A 21,201-nucleotide genomic window follows, 5' to 3' on the forward strand; every position below is an offset into this window, starting at 1 on the left:
TGGTTTTACCCATTTGCTTTTTAAATGTAATAATTTTATGCAATTTATTTGAATTTGACTTTGATCTCTAATATAATTTCAATTATCTTCATTAGCTTGTTATTAATTCTTTGTAGTTAATTGATTTGAATTTTAAATATTTCTTTAGTGGCTTTGGTTGCCCACATGGTAACAATTTTCTCAGCCGTGGCCGAAAAAAAATATTTTCCAATTCAACTCGCTCTAATACATGTCATTGCCATTGTATAGGTATATATATATGTGTATTTCAGTTTCCCTTTCGAGGATCAATTGTTAAGTAGACAAATATGTAATACACTTGGTAGAAAAACGAAAATTGTGCCACCAGATTAGTTATCTTCATTTTCATTGATTTATCAGTTTATATAGAGCCCGTGGGCTGAAAAATTGTTGAGTTGACGTCTCGAAGCTGCATCATGTTGCTTGGGTACCCCTAATTTGCCTTAATTTGAAACAACATTGAGTTTCTTTGGTTTTTACTTCATGTCCGTATGCATGTAGGTACAATTAATTTTTATACTTTTGGCATTGGCCAGACAAAATGGAAATGATTTCCCAAAAATTTGTTCAGCATTTTCCTTGCATTTGTCTTTTGTTTGGTTTCGCATTTTCCTACAATAAATTTTATGGAACATCGTGCCTTTTATTTTTTTGTTTTGTTTTGTAACATTAGGTTTTTCTTTGAAAATTTAACTTTAGTTTACTTTAGTTTGGTTTTGGTTACTGTCTTGGGATTAATTCAAATGTCCAAAAACCAAATAGGATTTAATTAAACATTAACTAACGCAAATTTACGATTCTAAAGGTTAGTAATTAAACATGACAAGCCGCAAATATGTTTCTGTATATATCGTCTTATTTCGAATCATTTTCCGCAAAATATGCTTTCTTTATTAATTTATTAAAGCTTTGCAAATAATATGTAACTTTGCCCTCGACTTAGTTTGTATAATATTATTATGAGAATCATTTGGGTTTCTTTTTTGCCATTCGGGCTAAAACATATTCACTAAAAAGTTTACAATTGTGTGCCTTCATCTTGATTGGCCTTTTACACATTTACAATTTACCAAATTTTTTATTCACTTGCATATGCATTAGTTAAGCTTCATCTGTGACTCGACCAGCCAGGACCAACAAAATTCAACTGGCTTACTGGCTCCTTACTCGGTGTTGGTATCCTTGCGGGTCTTGTGGCCGCGGAACGAGGCCTGAATTTTGGTGGCAGCCTTGTTAAGCTCGGGATCGGTTAAATCTATGTCCAACTCCTCGGCCACCTTCTTGGTTATCTCCTGTATGTCCTCGTCCTCGGGCGCATCCTTGTTGACCAGTTTGCGTGCCAAATGACCACGGAAAGTGGACTGAATCTTCAATGCAGCATGGCACAGATCTGAGGAGAGAGCAGAAAGAAAACGGATAGTTTGTGTGAATTAGTGTTCTAGTTGCGTTTAAGTGGCCACTTGGCAACATCCGAAAAAAAACAAAAAGAAATATATATAGTGGAGTCTCTAAACTTGTCTGGTGTTCTTTGGCCAATTGAAACTTTAGATGCTACTCAAACATTGTTTCCCGGCATTTGTTGTAAACTTTTTTCAATTAGCTGCGGTGCTTATGCTGGTTTCCACTCAGTTTGTGTGGTCTTACTTTAATTTATTATTATAGTTTCCCCTATTCGCTGCTAAAATCCTTATCTGACCACCGCTTCCTATTTTATGGCTCAACATTGGCCATAATTTTTCCACGGATCCCAGATTGCTTGTAAAGAAGGGAAATAATCGAAATCACGAAGCGAATTATTCCCCCAGCGCTCTTCAGAATATTTAGTATACGCGTCTCTCGACCACGTTTCCCAGCTAATCTCATTACGTATACGCAATGTTGGGCGAAGCGTGCGCATATTTTCTGCATATATAATCCACATCAAGTGCGGGACGAACTGTGCGAGTGGATGGATGAAGACTGACCACAAATTAAGCTCGCAGATGGCCAGGATGCATGTGGTTGCGGTTAAGTCACGCGTGTTTCCCTCTACGTGCCACCTTAACTCGGTTTTTTCCAGAACAAGCTCATTCTAATTAGGCAGTAATTGTGCAAAAATGCTCAGGAAATACGTGCACTTCGGACCGCAGGAAAAAACCATTAAACTATGCATAGCTTTGTAAAAACGCGCTGCTTTTTTCTACGTTGTCAGCCGCAAGATTACATCATTGCAGCTGTCGTCTTCCCATTTTTGTCATCTTTTTCCATTGCTCTTGTGCATTTATGCAAATTCTGAGAAAATTCTCATTTAAAAGTATTCCTTTTTTGTTGAGATTTTTCCGCTACAAAAGTGCATACATTTAACATGGCCAATTTCCGCAGCGAAATTTCGCGTTTGCCAGCGGGGCCAAGTTAGCCCACTTGGCCATGCAAATATTGCCAGAGGGCTGGGGAAAAGTGGGTTTGTGTTAATTCGCTAAGCGTAATTGGAGTTAGGCCAAGATAAGCATTTGGCAGAGACCCAAAGGACTGGAACCGGAAAAGTCCTGGTTCTAGAACTTATGGCATGTGCTATTTTATAAAATTACGCACACAAGGCGGCCACATAACGTGACCCGGCCGAACGGCACGTGCCATTTGCCACTGCTGCATTTATGTTTATTTATAAAATATTTAAAAATATCAGCAAGACGTGCAAATAGCTGTATATCGCCAACGGCCGTGCTGTGACATTTCCAGGACCTGCAGGTCCTGCGAGGGGGAAGGGGGAGCAACTAGTTAGCCAGGCTAAGCCGATCTGAGCTGAAGCTGAGCTGCCAGGTCAGTAATCAACTTGCTCTCGAACGTTTCACAAATAGAATTCATCTCTAACTCTTTCCAAGATTTTATCTTCTACCTGTGGAAACATTTTTTCTCCTTTTCGATTGCCTTTTTATACCCTTGCAGAGGGTATTATAATTTCAGTCAAAAGTTTGCAACGCAGTGAAGGAGACATTTCCGACCCTATAAAGTATATATATTCTTGATCAGCATCACCAGGAGAGTCGATCTAGCCATGTCCGTCTGTCCGTCTGTCCGTCCGTCTGTCCGTCCGTCTGTCCGTCTGTCCGTCTGTCCGTCTGTCCGTCTGTCCGTCCGTTTCTACGCAAACTAGTCCCTCAGTTTTAAAGCTATCTGCTTGAAACTTTCCCAAAAGTTGTATTTCTATTGCAGGTAGTATATAAGTCGGAACGAGCCGGATCGGGCCACTATATCATATAGCTGCCATATAACTGAACGATCGGAAAAGCCATAACTTTGGTGTTTTTAAAGTTAGGAAGTTGGGATTTTCTATGGGTTTTATTTTTGGCTAATCAATCCGACCTACCAAATTTCATAAGGATCGGACGACTATATCCTATAGCCGCCATATAACTGATTGATCGGAAAAGCCATAACTTTGGTGTTTTTAAAGTTAGGAAGTTGGGATTTTCTATGGGTTTTATTTTTGGCTAATCAATCCGACCTACCAAATTTCATAAGGATCGGCCGACTATATCTTATAGCTGCCATATAACTGAACGATTGGAAATGACATAACTTTGGTGTTTTTAAAGTTAGGAAGTTGGGACATTTTATGAGTATTAAGAATACATCATATGAATAATTTTGGACAATATAATTTATAAAATATTCTGCAAGGGTATATCAACTTCGGCTCCGCCCGAAGTTAGCTTTCCTTTCTTGTTTGCTTTAAGCCCTGCCAAAATAAACACAAAAAAATATTTCCCAACTTTAGTCATCAGCTGAGATTATATACAAGATCAAGTAATCCCTTTCAAAAAAATGTTTATATTTTAACATTACATTTAATTAAAATTTTTATTTGGAATTTTAAGTCCTAATATCATGCTAATATGATATAATTTTTAAAATAAGGAAATAGCTGAATTGCAAAATCTAAATTAATAAAATCGTTTACTTGTTACTCTGAACAGAAAATCGGTATATGAAAGGTTATTTAAAGACCTGACATTTGTCCTTCTAAAAAAAACTCCTGTTTGATATTGTGTAAAACGCTTTGCTTTTGTCGAGCCTAGCCAGTTAGGATAAATACCTAAACTATTAAAAGAATAAGCAAGTACATCATGTCCTTGCCTCTTAACTAGTTTATTTAAATCAGTATACGTTTCTTTAGCACTTTCAATTATTTTGTATTTGTTTTTCTAAGTGCAAAGTTTTTTTGGCAGAGCTTTGCACATGTCGCCGGCCATGCAACACATGTTAAAAGCCGATCACGTACACTGCGTGTCCTGTCACAGGACCGCATAAGTCCAAAATCTAAGCTACAGTGTCGGAAAACTTGTCAGCAGGCCGCATGCATGTTGCTTTTTGTGCCTTCCCTTCCGCCAGTTAGCTAGTGCCTTCGTCCTGCTATCTGGTATCTCCTTGATGTCCTGATGTCCCGATGTCCTTATGTCCTGCCTGCTGGCGAGGCATACAAATTGAGTTTGCTTTTCTTTCTGGCAAAATGTCAGTGCTTCTGTGTGGGCCTTGCATGCACTTCCGGGGGCGGTGGGCGGTGGGCGTTTGCACAGTGGGCGGGGCTGCACACCTTGGCTGATGTTGCCCCAGGGATTGGGTCTAGGATTTGCATGTGCAGAGCTTCAGGGCAATCGGTCACGTCCCACTGATTGACTGACTAACACGCTGCCCGTTTTTCGCTCTCCCCGGAGTTTGCTTAATTTGCATGCCCGTTTCGTTTCTCTTGAAAAATCTTTTTAATTCAAGGTTTTTGGTTTCATTTCTCTTTTTTTTTTGTTTTGCTATTTTCATAACCCAATTTTCAGCTTCCATTGAGCGGTAATCCCCAAAGGATATGAAATCAATCATAAGCCACATCACCTGCACATTCCGCATGTCCTTCGCTTTCCTTTTATTGCGAATATTGAGTGGGGACGAAAGCCAAAGCTGCAGCACACGTGTATCACTTTCCCCCGTATTTGCGTGTCCGTGTGTCGGGGATTCAACGCTCTTGACCCACATTCTCACAACAATGCAAATTTATATTAAAACAGAAGGAAAATAAAAACAAAGCGGGTCTATGAAATATGACAGTGTGCTGGCGAGCGTGTGTGTGAGTTCCATTAGCGAAAGTGCAAATCCGTGACGTGTGCTTAGTAATTATGTCAGAAATAATAAACAAAAACCGACCCAGACACGCACATAATGAGCAAAAGGTAGACAAACAAGATATTTAGGTTTGATAAGTGCGGAATATGGGATACTCTATTTTGATTTAGGTATTTTATTATACCGAATCTGAATCAGTAAAAAATATACCCTTAAATTTCAGTTAACACGAACTTTATTCTCCTCAAAAGAACAATGTGTGGTAAAAACTACCTTTCATATTATTAAACGCGAAAGAATAAATTCAAGTGATCGCCAAAATTTTGGTAGTTGAGCAGACCTTCATCGGATTCCGCCTCGAATATCTTCAAATAGGCCCAAGTGCGTACACATACAGAGTAGAAATTGGCCATAACCAGGAGCTTGAACAGCAAAGCCATTGCAAATTGGCAGTACAGAATATAGGTGAAGTCACTCTGATCACGTTCAGCCACCACATACACTCCGAGTACCGTCATCATGGTGCTGACCACCCAGCAGACGATGAAGGCAATCAGATAGGGGGCCTTAAACACCAATAGGCGATAATCCATATGGGGTCTATCCACTCCAGCGACCAGATATCGGGCTCCAATGAAGCTACAACGGCAGCAGCGAAACAGGCAATACAGCAGCACGATCGACAGGATATGAATGTACGACTCCGTCTTGAAATCAAAATCGAACAGGCTCTTGTAGCTCAGTACGTAGTTAAGTTTCCTGTTCCAAAACCCCGACTCCCAGCGCTCCACTGGAAGTGGCAGGATGGCAGCAGCGTGCATCATGCCCCAAAGATACAGAATAGCCCACAGGCAGCGGAGCAGCACCATTGCCAATCGAGTGAACCGGTAGTTAGTGTATTGACCAGGCATTTTGGCAAAGTTATCCACTTGAATTAATTCGGAATATATAATGTGACAATGAATTTATTCACAGTTTGCTTTCAGTGATGGCAAAGGTAAAAACATGTGAAAAAGTTATTTCAAAGATTACTAGGTATACAATAAGTTAGAAAATAATTGAAGTGAAAATCAGAGGCTCACTAAAAGGAAATTCATTTAAAAGGAGTAAAAAAATATGAAATATATGATAATATATTTTTTTCAAGAAATGTATTTTAGTTTCCTTCCCTTCAGTTTCAGAAATCCTTATGTTTTAGAAAAATGAGAAAAGCTTCAATCAAAACTTGCCTTAAAAATGCTCAATTTACTAACTATTTTAATCTTTTAATAACACCTTTACCATATTTTTTTAAGAGAGGAACCGCCTTTTACTTTTGTCAAGTAGGTACTAAAAAAAAATAAATAAATGGGTTGCCTTAAATAAAAATTCAACATAAATTCTTATCCCCTGAAATCTCAGGCAAACTTGATGATTTATTGCGTGTACTTTATTTCCTCTCACAGAGTTTTCTGAGTCCTGCGTTTGTCATTGTCGTCGGCCGGCAATCATAATTACGATGTTAAGCTGCCGTCGTAAATATACATTTTAATTACCCAGCACTCCACTGCAGGACATCGTCATGCAACATCTGTCAGCTGCGACTCCATTTTGAGTTAAATCATGCAAAATGGCCGTGCGAAATGACACATGCCCCACGCACAGTTTACCTTCTAGTTACAAACTCTATTGCCTACTTTTGCGGGTATTTCCGAGTAACGACAAACTGTGACAAATGAACCACGATAATAAGCCGCTAAATGGAATTTTTAAGTCAAACGTTTTTCCTACGCAAGTGGAGGGGGGGAGTTTGCGGTTGCCAAGATTTTGTGATTCCATTTTGGCCATCTACTGTTGGCCATCTACTTTTGCTTCTTGCTTGTGACCCAAACAGCCATAAGGACTAAGCCCATTTTTCAATTTCCGACAGAACAAAGTCTTGTGGTTTCCCTACCGCACTGCTCAGTTTTTGTCCACTTTGCGGTTCTCTCCAACCGTTCTTTTCCCATCTCCATGGGTCTATTGTTGGAGCAAATAAATCTCCTGGAAGGACAAACAGTCACCCGTTGGGAAATACTTATTGGTTTCTCTCCTGTGTACATTTGTAGATTTTGTGCAAATTTGTCTATGACGTACTTGTACCAACTTTGAATAATATGTATTTTAGTCCAATATGCGCAGATGGGGCTCTTGGCAAGCAGTTCAAACAAAACTTTAATTAATATTAATCCTTTGCACAAAAGCTGATTAAGGCTTATTAAACAATATGGCCAAAACTGGCCGGGGGAAACTCATTAAAACTTTGCTTGATTTTAAGTTAATCCTGGCCATTATTAACTGGATTAAGGCGATGCTTTAATTATGCAACGGTTTGAAATTGAAATTAGTGCTGCACACCTTTGAATTCGTGAAATATTTACCTAATAATTTGACTACGTTTTAATGTGTGACCCATATAATTGCAAAGCAAAGCAAATCGCATTCAAACGAGCAATTAAATATTAACTAAGTGAATTTTATTGGAGCCGCAATAAACACTTTGGATAAAGGCCAGGAAATTCACGTAAAGGTGCTAACATTGTTGAAATATTTAAAAGGACCAACAAAGTCGGCACTTGCCAAACGTTTAGCAGTAGCTAAATAAATACCGGACCTCCACCTGCCAACCGAGAAAAGCTATATATACAGGCATATTGTGGCCATCGTGCAATATAAATAAGGGGTCCAAGCCTCCAACATTTCCTTGTCTATTTTGGCCTGCTTTGCGGTCCACCTGTATATATCTATATATACGTACTATATATATATTTGTGGGGGTTTCTTGGGGCTAGCAAAAAATCGCCAATTCAGCGGCTGAAACATTGTTTTTAGCTGGCTTGCTGCTTATTGCGTGTTTCATGTCAATGTTGTCGTTCCTGCTTTTGTTTCTTCTGCTTTTTTTTTTTTGGTTTGTCGCATGTTTTTTGGATCCGCCTTTTTGTTCGTCCGACAACAGCCGGAGCACTTAACATTATACTTAAATGGCTTGGCCTGACATTGTTGGTTTTTTGTGGGTCTCTGGGCGGTGTAAATGGAATTACAAGCTTGCTTAAAACCGAAAATCCAATTAGGAGAACGCGCTGCGCTGCTGTTTTATCGCAGTTGCTGATGTAGTTGATGTTGCTGCTGTTCATGTTGCTGCTGGGCGAACTAGCAGCAACATCACGAACAGCTCTTTAAAAATGACACATGAATTTATGGTCATGCTTTTGATGTCCTCAAGATGGCAAGGGGCCTTATTTACTCCCAAGATTACGTTGGAATGAAACGGCAATTTACGAATTCACACAAAGAACATTTCATTTGAACAACTTAAAACCGTTGATTAAAATCAAATCAGCAGGAAATTGTATACATGTAAGGAAAATTTAACTTAAAACCATTGATTAAAATCAGGAAATTCTATACATGCATGAAAAAGTCCCATATTTATCAATATATTGTTTCCCCAATCCAATTATAATTTAGCAAACAGAAACGAATATCAAATGTCGACCAAATTAAGCAAACCAAACCTAATGTTCGCTCATAATTCATCATAATCGAATGGAATCCGGCAACAATTAACGCAGACAACCATCCGGATGCAGTTCAATTACCATAGATTTCGGGGGGAGGATTTTAGCCTGTTGTTTTTTGGGGGCGGGATGCCGACTTGTTGGCCATGAACCATAATTAGTGAGAGCGCGATTAGGCAAACAGCATTGGGGTCAGACCACAGCAGACACAAACAAATTGGGCAGCAAGGCATTAGTAGGTGAGTTAGATTCCTGGCTCTGGGAAGTTTATGCATGGCACAAAGGCAAGGATTGTAAGTCAAATGGCCGGGCGAAGCCGCAAATGTTTGCGCCAAATGCGAAATGCACACACGTACAAGAAAATATCCTTAAATGGCTTTCGATTTTCGTGCACATGCATGCAGAGTGTCCTTTTGTGTGCGTACGTGCATGTGTCTGCTGGCATTTGCATACCAAATGGGCTAAATCGCAGTTTTGGGCTCAGAAATTGCTTTCGCCTGGCCATACATATGTGTGTGCTTTAATTTTGTTGCACTCTCCTTTAAGCAAAGTTCTTTGTGGTCGTTGTTTTTATTGTTTGGCAATTTTACAATATGCCGACGGCGAGTTTACAACTAGGCCAACACCATTAGCTTGTCGTTGTTGGCCGCCTGCGAGCGATAACTGTGAATAATGATGAAGTTCTAACTGGTTTACTTCGGATAAGCCAACCAAGCGTGTCTGCGATGTTGGGTAAATACGGGATAAGGCCATGGAGTGGATCTAATTATGCATTACAAAAGAGCTCAGTTTTCCGATTGTTTAGTTCTTAAATTTAATGGACTTGTGCTGGTCCCAGATTGCCAGGGCAATGGTTTTTTCACCCGGTTTGAGTAGGCTTTCTTTTGTTTAGTCGCTTTGCACAAGTGTTATTAATATATTGAAAACAAGTATGTGCAAGGAAAAAAAGGACATTTAATAGAAAATGTATAATGACCATCTTTTAGGTCACTACTGCTTGAATGTTTCTTGTTAAAGTAAATCAAAGTCTTGTTATAAAAAATAAATGAAATTGAATTAAGGACTAAGACGTTTGCAATATATAAACTAATTTGTTAAATTGAATGGCACTCCAGCAAGTCTAGACAAACTTGTGACACTTCTGATGATATTATATTATAGAATTTCCCCAAATCTGCCACGAAATCTGTGGAGATTTATGAGACAGTTCTGATTATGAGTTATTCGGTCAAAGTTTTAAAATTAACTTTCCCCCTGCCAGCCATTCACGCCTGTTCCATTCAACGCCTCTAATTGAGTATGTGCTCGGTCACAAAGGAGAAAGGTCCTCCACGTGCTCACCACATCCTTTGAGCTCTCAGGCGAGTCTAATTAGCCGTCGCACAAATGTATGTATGAATGGCAGGCGAAAGGAGAAGGATACGCCTTTCGAGATCCACCCGGTACTATAATTAAGCCTATGGAGGCGGCCCACACGTGAGCACTTGCAATGGAAACTGTTGTCTGGCTGAGGAGCCGAGTGCCGCCTAATGCGGTTGCGTATACGCCCCGATGACAGCCTCTGACTTTTTAATGAGCCGGGGACGGCTTCCTACTCGACTGGCTGTGCCCTCGACTCATTGTGCCCTAGGCAAATTATAGCTGAAAACTGTCAGCGCCTGAAACGTCCTAATAGGGTTAAGCTGTCTTCAAGATTTTCATTATTTATGAGCGTGGCGGATCTGTTGGGGCAGCGATTAAATAACCAATGCCTGACACCACCAGATCCAATCCCATTCCACGCGTTAACTTCCCCCCAAAAAATCCCATCACTCGCAGGCAAAGTTTCCCTTGTGTCCCAACCAAGTGACAAATATTTTTGCTGAAAATTCTCGTATATTGCGTAACAGGGAAAGTTTGTATTTTGGTTGCCTGGCGGAAGCCAAACTGTAATTTCAGCTTGTATCCCCAACTTGAAGTCGAAGTTGTGTAAGCCCGCTGATGTGACGACAATATGTGCAGGGGAATCTACAATGCTCCGGAACTGCGAAGTCGATTTTCAAGAAAGTTTATCCCTTTGTGCTTGGGTTTGCGACACCTTTGGGGCACTCAACAAATAGCAGTTTTAATTTGGAAAATAATTATAGGTTTTAAGTTTTCATTTATTTGAGGCAATTAATTCGGCATGTTGTGAGTAATGGGATTGGGTTTTGTACTTTTTGCTAGTATTTTGAAAATCTCATTAAGCAATGTCAATACTTGATAACATATTAAAGATTTGTTTAATAGCTATTTTTTTTAAATTTTGTTCTTATCTTAATATTTTTGGTCAAAGCGTAAATAAAGATTATCTTCAGTCATTATTATGGCAATAAATATGTTTATTTTATTGCTATACAAATTTTATCTGAGTTGAGTGATTTCAATACTATTAGTTGAATACTTTATATTAATGGAAATGTATCTTAATTTTGTAAGAATCTTTTTTTCTATCTTGTTTTCATGGCTGTGTTCTGGATTTCAAATGCAAGTGTAGGGATTTGTGTTACAGTTTTAGAAATAGAATTAGATCACGAACCCAAGGCACTGGACCTTTTGAGCACCTTTTAGTCCCTTAACTTTCACTTACCCTTGTCGTTGGGATCGAATTCAGCCTCTAGTTCGGCTTTGGTTGGCTCTGCGGATGCGGCTGCCTCGGCGGCTGCTGCCGATGGAGCAGCTGCGGCGGCACTGCCGTTGTTGGTCGCAGTTTTGGTTTCCGATTTTTTCATGGTTTCTCTCACTTTGTGGCCTCGAAAGACGGCTTGGATTTTTGTTGCGGCTTTTGCTGCAATTAAAAGTGGAGACAAGAAACAGAACAAATTACAAGGGGTTCATAGGTAAATGGTCAATATCTGATTCCAAAAATACTTTTAAACGTTACCAACTTTACCTTAAGCTTTTTTTCTGATCTCGTTAAAATTATTCCAAATATTATTTTTCCTTTTTTTGTCATTAAAATATAAAAAATGATTCATCTTAAAATTTCATCAACATAATTCACAGTTTGAGCCAAAGGTTTTAAAGTATAATAAACTTAAGGTCTTTCTCCTACATTTTTACGTTTTTCTTTGAAAAACCTTTTATAGCTACCTATTTTACTTTGGGTTTCTCATTAGAAGTCCAAAGCGTTATTTTATATTTATGTTTGTCTCAATGTGAAGTTTATTTCTCTTCAAGAAAAACATTTTTCATTCGACACGTACGTAAGCTTAAAATTTCTTTGACAAAACTCCCAGTTTAAGCCAATGCTTCAAAAAAGAAATAGCTCACATGATAAACTTTGAAATTGTCTCCCATTTTCATGACATTTTCCTTTATAGCTCTTCTTTAAAAGATGCCAAAATATGTCCCTTTCTTAAAACTCCGAATGGATAGAAACGGGTTTTATGACCGAGGCTATCATGTGTTTTGAGCTTCAATGACGGGCCAACTTTTGCTTTGGCACATCATCGACAGTTCGAAAAACTTCGGTTGCAGCTTTCAAACAATTAACTTCAAAGAGGTCGTCGTGCATTCCCCCTGGCCAAATCCACATCCCCCGGGCTAGTCAATCGATTTTGAATCGAGCCGAGCGAGTTCTCGGAATTTTTGGCTCCCTGCCAGAGGAGTTGGCTCAAAGGACAAGGGGAAAAGGGGCAAATACTGCTGTGCTAATAAACTTGAAGCGCAAGTTTCGTTTGAAAGGAGGAAGGAAGTGGATGAGGACGAGTAAAAAGGAAGGAGGCTATGTATGCAATAAACTGAAATATAGTGATCATGTTCCTGCTCCCCCATTTTGTGGCCCACTCATGCCGAAGCTACTCGTGTTTGCCGCCTGGGTCAGCATTCATTTTTTATGGCATTTTTCACGCAGATACCGAAGAAGTACAAAAAAGAACCCTGCTGGCCTTGAATAAGTTATAATAAATTGACACGTAAGGCTTTCGGTTCGGCATTCCCTGCCAAACACTATCAATAAGGCAGAGCGAAGCGGTTTCTAAAAAATAGTTGTTTGTGCTTGGCACAAGGTTTCCCCGGTGGGTGGCAAATAGGTGGTGGGCGTTAAGTGGGGCGTGGCAAGGTTGCGCTGTCAAGTGGCGAGTGCTATGCTTTTAATAGCTGCCCACTCTGCCGGCCCTGCTATTAAATCATCGAATATCCCGTATCAAGATGAGAGCCAAACGGCATTGAGTTCTAGTTACGCTTTAAGGATTATTCCGCTTTGAAATGGTTTCCCTTTTATCGGATTCGCATCAAATAAAAACATATTTACTTCCTGCCTTCGGGGCTTTTCGCTTGGGAACTCTCAGCTCGCAAATATCTCATATATATTGCACGAACGTTTTTTTAATAAATTCCCACAAAACCGTAAAAATCTTTATTTGTTTTACACTTGAGTAAAAATGCAAATTTAACGCTGAATTGGATTTATCAATCTGCCATCTGCTACATATGCGTGCTATAAAGCTTTGAGTAAAAAATACCACGATTTAAATATATGTTTGCTGAATTTAAAATGAGATATGAGCCAAACAATGCTTTGTTTATGGGCTTATTATCCAGCGACTTCCTTTCTATGTTGTATTAATTTGTATTGTTTAGTTTTGCAGTAGTTTAAAACAAACACAAAGCATCAATAAATAATAATTAAAAACTAACTAGGGAGAAAATGAAAATTTATACAGCCCCTCTGACACCGGTGCCTAATGGCCTCTGCTTTAGTAGGACTATAAAATGCAGTGAATTATGCGTGGCAAAATTATTAAATAAATTTTGCATGTGGCTCATTAAACCTGACAGCTGCAGAAAAAATATATTTTAGCCATGAAAAGCGTCCCAATGGCCACAAAAATTGAATAACCACAGACGGTGAATGAGGTTGGGTATTAACTTTCGCACCTGTATCTCCCAGGTATATAAAGTGCCTGACACTAAACGCAACACGCACCCAATTACCCACGAGGTACTCTCAATACGGTGCCAGGAACAGGCTTCTCCGCACGTGGAAAGCCATCTTTTCACTTAATTCATTCATAATTCGCCATTTGCCAGGTCATAACCCGGAATCATTTCCGCTTCCGGCAGGAAAAATATGATTAAATTTGTCAAGCGCGTCGGTTTTTCCTTTTCTTCACCATTCCGAGCTTCTTGGCAGGATTCGAGTTCTGGTTACCACTCTGCCACAATGACCAAGTAAGTTATTTACGCAATTAAAATTCATTAGCTAAGGGCTCGTATTCCTCTTCATTTTCTTTTCTTCTGAGCTTTCCTTCTCCCATTCCTTGACAATTGTCGTTTGTTCTGTTGGGAATCTGAAAAATATTTTTCTTCCTAATTAATGCAATTCCAGCCGTTGGTCCTGTGAAAGCTATGTCAGCTTTAATAGGGTTGTATTCCTATCGATAGCAATTACTATAATCGTTTTTATAGTTTAATAATCTTATAACGCTTTTAATTTTTTGAATTCGAAGCTCTATAGATTTTTACCTTTCCTAAAATGCACATAGAAATTGCAATCAAAATACCTTCTGCTCGACATCGCCTGCAGCAAATTACGTGCAATTTATTATTTTAATTAAATTGTTGGTTGTCAGGCGGCTGCTGCAATTTTATTTGAATTTTACTTGGCATTAAAAAGTATACTCAGGTGGCCCAGTTTTTTTTTTTGTTCACAAAAAATATAATAAAATGCTAACCGGAGGGCGAACAATGCCTGGGGAATATTAAAACGAATGAGTTATGCACGAGACCAGAGGCAAAAGAGCAGCAGGAAAAAACTTGGCCCAGCTGCTTCTTGGCCTTAGCAACATAAACAGCAAACTCAGTCGAGCCAGAACTTAAATAAATAAGCAAGACAGCAAACAGCGAAGCCTTAACAGCAGGAATCCGTATCTGTATCTCAGATTTCTCTCCGTTCAAGGAGGACAATTTTATTTATAAAGATTTCCGGTTGTATTACAGATCTGACAACGTAAACTGTAATTTCAGCGGGCAATAAGACGTAATGTGAGCTCAAAAGAGGCGTCTTCGGAAGGAATTAACTTTAGTCTGGATTATTTATTTCCTTTCGCTTATTTTTTTACCCGAAAGTTAAACACAGAACTGGCAAATTGGGAATCCGAATTGTTTTATAATTGTAAAAATAGAATCAGGTTTTAGCAACAATAATCAATCCTTTGAATTTTATTTTCTATTTTGTTCTTGAAGAAAATTAATTTAAGCTATAACTGTTTAGTATTTTCACCTTTACCTTAAGGTTTCACACCATTTATTTAACTTATAAATCGCCCAAAGGAAATTAATTTATGTTATACCAACAATAGGCGTTTCGAGGCTAAAACACAAGGTGGGTCATTTTTATAACCTGCTTTTTGGGATTCCCCTGACCACACATGACTCATTAACCTGACTGCCTGTCAAATGGCTCCACCCTTGACAGCCATTTAAGCTTGACAAAGTCCATTAAATGTTCATATACGGCTTGTGCAACTTTTTCCCATTCACATTCACTTATCCAGCCACTTAGGTCCATCGTTCACACTCCAACACTTTCCCAAGCTGGGAAAATGCTTTGATATGATCTATTTTGTGGCTGCGATAATACATGTATGTCATATTTCGGTGGCAAATTAATAACACACATCCAAAATTATTTATTTATGCGCTTGCTTGGCTAGGTTTGTCTGCCGTAATTCAACTGTTATCCAGCAGACACTCAACGTTTTGTGCAGTCATAATTTATTTTGTTGATTTATATTATTTAGTTCCGTGACTGTTTCTGAACGGTTGCCACGTCCGTTTGTTTGCGCTCTAATTTCTCCCATTTTAATAGTATTTTTAGTGTGCGTGGCAAATAGAAGCCCGACTGTTTTCAATTCGTGACCTTGCTTGATTACTGTTTTGCAAAACGTCAACATTTATCAGGCGGGAGTTGCTTTTTGGGTGGCTTACGAAATGGAAATGGAAATGTTTGTCGCACGTGCTGGCAACCGCAAATAGGGAATGGAAACATTTCTGATAAATTGTAATGCAGCGCAATGGGAGGGAAACCACACTATGTCACTCCGAAACAGTTGTGGTTTATCGATTACCACTTTCAAGTTTTCCTTTTCCAATCAAATGCCTGCCGCTCTGGGCTCTGATCTTTACGGCAACCAACATTGGAGTTTATGTAGTGCAATTTGCTTAACTGGGCTCACCTAATTGTTGGGCTTAGCCCGGGGAAATTATGTGCAGAACCCGACGGTCAAAATGTGCCATAAATTAAGGGCTCTTATCTGAGTTAAATGTGAGTTACCAACACTCACAATCAGATTGCCCATAATGAACAGGCTTTGCATAATTAAACTCAGGCCAACCACAATTTTCTATAACGGACATGTAGCAAAAGTGGGCCAAAAAGAGTGGAAATGGAAAAACATCATTCATTAGTATGTGCTGCGATAAAAACCCATTTAAATGGGTTATAATAATTTATATTTTCGTATTTTCCTGCAATACATACATATATATTTAATTTAATTTCCTTTGGCTTCAATATACGCTCTTATCTATAAAAATTCAATTTTGATTGACTGCATAATTGTTTTCTATATATTTTGGTGAAAAAATACATAAATGATTTACCATGCAATTAATTTTGATGGAACTAGAAAGATAAAGTTTATTTTGGCTGACAGCCAGTTTAAACAATATTTAAAGTTACTCATACGCCCCGTGCGCCCTGGACAAAAGACAAATAAAAGCTGAACTATTTGATATGCAAGAAGGCACAGCAAGGAAAATTATGAAGACGAACAAGCTGATGACACCATTGAGCCTGAGTCCCAATTGGGAATTCGGCGATGAGGCATAAGCTAGTCACGTTCTACTTTAGAGAATACAAAATAAATAATTCCATTTGCTGACAATTTGCCTACGTGCTCTGCAAGATTTTTATCTAACTATTCGCTGACCAAACTGTTGAGTTTGATTAAATATTTTTACTGCCAGACATTCACAATTGCAGTGGAAGGCCACTGATTAGAAATACAATTAGCTGCGGTGGCTAAGGAAAATTTTGCAATTCAATTTACAAACGTCCAAACTTTAACTGTAACTTTGACAATTTCGAAATTAGTTTTTCATGTTCACGAATAACAGCCAAGTGCGAAAGTATTTTATAAATAATGAGGAAGCATTTTAAAGTGGTTTTTAGAATTCTTGCTTGCTGGCAGTTTTTATTTTATGAAACTACTGTCTGAAGTTGAGGGCTGCAAGAATACCGGATGTGTTGAGCAGTGTTTACATTTTATGTTTCTTTTTACTACCCCACCATTAGCATATTTCCGGTGTTTTTATAAAAACACTCAGAATACTCCACGCGTGCTTCCCTCTTAACTTAACTCTACCAAAGTTGCTAGCGTGTGCAATATTTATTATTAAAATGCTACTCAAAATTCGCCTGTAACTGTTGCCAACAAAATTAAAACAGCCAAAGCGCGCCAACGCAGCACAAAAAGTTGGCGGAAAACTATGGCAAAAAAATCATTCCACCACCAGTCGCAATTCGCCCTTTTACCAGATTCAGTTTTCAGCCAGAAAGAGTTTCGCTTTGGTAAAACTATGTGGCCAGGAGCAGAACGACAGAACACCAGAACGCCAGAACGTCAGGGACCAGGAAAAGTTACATTTATTAATAAAGAATCCACTTGCAAGGGGATCCTTTTCCCCCTTTTTATCTGTGGGCATCTGGTCCTCGAATTGCCCTCCTTTTGTGCAGTACAATTGAAATTGAAACTTATTACGTCGATGACGCGGAAGGCAGTGAAGAGGAGCAACAAGCGGGCAGGACCATTAAACCCAAGTGCAAGTGCAAAGGATTCGGCTGGTGGTCCTTTGGCTTCTGCAAAAGGCCAGAGTTCATGTTGAGCTAACGGTAACTGCTAACGGTAGCATGCCAAATGGCAATTTGCTGCCTGCTTTTCCTGCTTTTCCTGGTCAGAGGTCCAATAATTTTCAAGGCCTTTGATGCTCGTCCAGGTCGGGGTCATTGAGTTGAGTTTTAATCATGAATTGAACGCTCTGAGTATTAAAACGGGGCTTATGGTTCTATTTGAAGCGGACTGCAGGTTAATTTATAAGCGGATTTTAAGATCAAACATATTCTTGTACTATTCCCTTTATCAAATAATAATAATAATGTGCATTTAAGGAAAAAATATTTATTTGCATGCCAAGCAACCATTATTTGATACTATTAATTATACTATGTAAATAATTATTATTATGTACCAGAAAAAGAACATGTGTATAGATTAAAAAAATTGTATTTATTTTGATTACCATCAGGTATTTAAGTTAAACTTTATAACAATAGATATTTTATGAATACAGCATTGATGATCGAATATTTTTTTCGATTAAATACATTGTTATATAAAATCAATTTCCTGTAATGGGTTATGGTTTATGGTTTTTTGCTGTTGGATTTTCATTGTATTGTAAAAATGGTTTCCGTTTTTCGCAGTCCTGCGGAGTTGGAGAATTAATTGTAAGCTGACATGCGAAAAATTAATTTTCACCTTTTATATATGGTGCCCTCGTAAAACCGACCATTAAAAAACTTAACGAAGCGTCATGCTTACGAGGAAATCTTTTACTTTTCCTGCCTGTTTTGGCCACGTTTCCATTTTCATTTTCATTATTCTGCTGTGCAGCAGTTTCCGTTGGCCTTTTCTCGTTTTTCCATTTTACTTTTATACACTTTCAGAGGGTATTGAAATTTTGTTCTAAGGTTTATAACTCAGTGAAGCAGATATTGCCGACTTTGTAATGTATTAATTCTTGATGTCAAATGTATTTTCGCGCAGTGCAAGCTGTCATTCATTTTTAGTATGACTGTAAGAGTATTAAAACACCGGCTTGCCAAAGGAGCTTCCGTTCTCGTTTTTGTTTGCCACTGATGCGTGAGCTATTGACTGCCATTGTTTGTTTGTTATTGCTGTTGTTTTGCAAAGTGTTTCACATTATTGCTGTTGTTTTCGGTTTTTGTTATATTTATTGTGGTAATTTATACTTAAACTTTTGGCCGCGCTAAGGCTGTCACCTTTTGTTTGCTCTTAAGTGAGATGGTTATTGTTATGGTTATGCAAGAGCGTATTTTGTGTGTGCGGGCGCATTTAAATGTCAGTTAAAATTAACAAAACTGTCAGCTCATGAGCAGAATAAATGGCAAAACGTAGAAGAATTGGAGTTTACATTTTGACTTTTATCTGACAGCTGAGAAGTGTCGAAATAAGTTTGCGTTACTAAATGGAAAAGTGTATTGAACTGAAATATTATAATACAAATCTCAGCCAATATTTGACTTCCATAAATTGTATACACTTCATCAACCCTTATTAGCATAATTGTTATTTGTTACTGACCCAAATAAACCCGGATAATGTATTGTGTCATGCTGAGAGTCCTTAAGCCACTTTCGCATACATACCATAAATATACGCTCATAATTCGCTAAAACAACCAGCTGCCTTGGCATCTCAATTGAACTAATTCCACTGTCAGTGTCACAAAATAAATGACATAAAGCAAGCTGAGTCAAATTAAGTAGCATGTCATGTGTGCCTCTGTTTCGGAGACTCTAAGGAGACCTAAGCCAACTTGACTAAACATATCACTTCCATTTCACCCCGCCAAACGCAAAGAAAGCTTGACCAACCACTCAATTAGACAGCAGAGTGGAAAACAGAATTAAATTAACTGGTGGCAGCCCCAAAAGAGTCATAAGCAAAGGTCCTTGTTCACCCCCTATATTATATATGTGGTATAGCCCCACGTGTGGGTAGTCCAATGCAAACATGCAAATGTAAACACTGAGTGAAAATGAAACGGAGACGCCTGGTCTCGAGTGTCATTTCAGTGGCATTTTGTTGCTTGTAGCACCAACGGAAATGGAAGAACAACAAGCTCATCAATAGACAACAATTCGCTGGGCGGACATAAAGTGGCAAGCCATAACGATGATCTAGAAAGTTCAAACCAAGCAACATGATAACTACACCGAGATGAAAACAATTATTTCTACTAAATAAATATTATCTCCAAGTTGTATACATAGTTCAAAATCATAGATACTTCAATCCCAGAAATAATCATTTTCTTGAATCAAAAGAACAAAAGTTAAACTACTATATCTTATAAAATATTATAATGTTAGACAGCTTAAGCCTAAGTTCTTGTAGCTATAATAAATATTAATGCTAACAATTATAATAATTATTTCCCTAGAAATAACAGCAAACGTTTCTAATAAACTATAGTTTTGATAAGACAAGAAACACCAATTTCAATTTTTTGATTAAAGCTTTCGAAATAGAAATACTGTATTAAAGTTCAAGAAGCTAGTTTTCCCCTCAGTGTAATATAAGACAAATGTTGAACCTTACAAATAACTACCAGCAGATTACAACACACAAAGACCAAGTGACTCTTGTATAGTTGATTAGCAAACAAGGGTGCGATTTTTCAAGAGTCCAGCAAATATGAGACCCAAAATAGCAGGACTTAAATTCTGCAGCTGTTGAGTGGAAACTCTAAGCTGGCTGAAAATTGTATTTATGTGTATTTTTGTTGTGTGGGAAAGTCAACAGTGGAAAAGCAGCTCAGCCGAAAAGAAGCTTATCAAATTGTTTGTCACTCAGAAATGTTTGCAAAGTGACTGCCGAGTTATTTGGCAGGGCGAGAGAATGAATTTCGAAATGGCAATTCGAGGAAAATCAAGTGGGAAAACGACTTCCCTGTCATTAGATTTGTTTTAATGGTATCACATATCCTAACTAAGTCTGTTATGCATAGCCGAAATTGTCAGACACTCTTGCGATATATATATAGATATCAAATTGCTCATGTGAAATGGGGTTCAAGCTAATCTGAAATTTATTCGCATGCAGTTTCCCCTCTTCACTTCTATTATGCAGTTTGCCAAATTGATTTTATGCCGAAACTCTCTGAGCATATTTGCATTTCAATGTTGTCGCAATTAAATATTAAAATCAATTAAAGCCCCGAGCAGTTGAGCCAGGGATCTCTGGTTTTCGTTTCCAGATTTCACTCGAGTTTCTGACAGGTATTCTGTTTACCAAAAAACAATTTTTTTTGTGCCCCATGGGCCTGTCTCGTAATGAGAGTATGGAGCCTTCGGCATTGGTTTAATTATAAATACGAACAGCTAAGAACAAGTGCATGATGTATATGGAGAGAAGATTAAAACCGACTGGAGCTTACGATAATTGAGGTGATGGATTAATTTTAACGAGGAATTGGACTGCGCTTTATCGAGCATGAAATTAATCGAGAATCTGGAGTCACAAATCATTTGGGAGGAAATTATATTTGTACAGCATTGGTTGCTTTAAACATTAAAATAAACTCAAAATCAAATTCATCTTTTTCTTTTATCAAGGCATTTAAATTATATCTTTAAAATTATAAATATATAATTCATTGAAATTACTGATTTCCTTAATTTATTTCCCAAAATAATAAATCTGGCATAAATAAATCAAGCAAA

At 38.2% G+C, this 21,201-nt stretch overlaps 2 protein-coding genes across 6 annotated transcripts in view; both read right to left on the reverse strand.

Moving 5' to 3' along the window:
* Positions 1-493: 493 nt before the first annotated feature.
* Positions 494-21,201, reverse strand: part of LOC108039901 (cilia- and flagella-associated protein 91) — a 39,683-nt gene continuing 18,975 nt past the window's right edge. For 2 of the 5 annotated variants that reach the window (XM_017117072.1, XM_017117074.1), the window contains exons 2-3: positions 11,257-11,454; positions 494-1,411 (exon numbers count right to left, since the gene is read on the reverse strand). In XM_017117072.1, the coding sequence (XP_016972561.1) occupies positions 1,185-1,411; positions 11,257-11,454 (425 nt within the window). In that variant the 3' untranslated portion in view covers positions 494-1,184. Of the gene's footprint in view, positions 1,412-11,256; positions 11,455-15,289; positions 15,306-21,201 lie in introns of those variants that run through there. The other 3 variants (XM_044462000.1, XM_017117073.1, XR_001769038.1) reach the window with 3 other exon arrangements.
* Positions 5,330-6,132, reverse strand: LOC108039902. Its single transcript, XM_017117075.1, has one exon. The coding sequence runs from the start codon at positions 6,021-6,023 to the stop codon at positions 5,397-5,399; it is 627 nt and encodes a 208-aa protein (XP_016972564.1). The 5' UTR covers positions 6,024-6,132; the 3' UTR covers positions 5,330-5,396.

This window comes from Drosophila rhopaloa, unplaced genomic scaffold, assembly GCF_018152115.1.
Source record: "Drosophila rhopaloa isolate 14029-0021.01 unplaced genomic scaffold, ASM1815211v1 contig_115, whole genome shotgun sequence".
Lineage (NCBI taxonomy): Eukaryota > Metazoa > Arthropoda > Insecta > Diptera > Drosophilidae > Drosophila > Drosophila rhopaloa.

Excerpts from the sequence above, each read along its gene's own strand:
- LOC108039902 (XM_017117075.1), bottom strand. The coding sequence starts at position 6,023 with ATGCCTGGTCAATACACTAACTACCGGTTCACTCGATTGGCAATGGTG.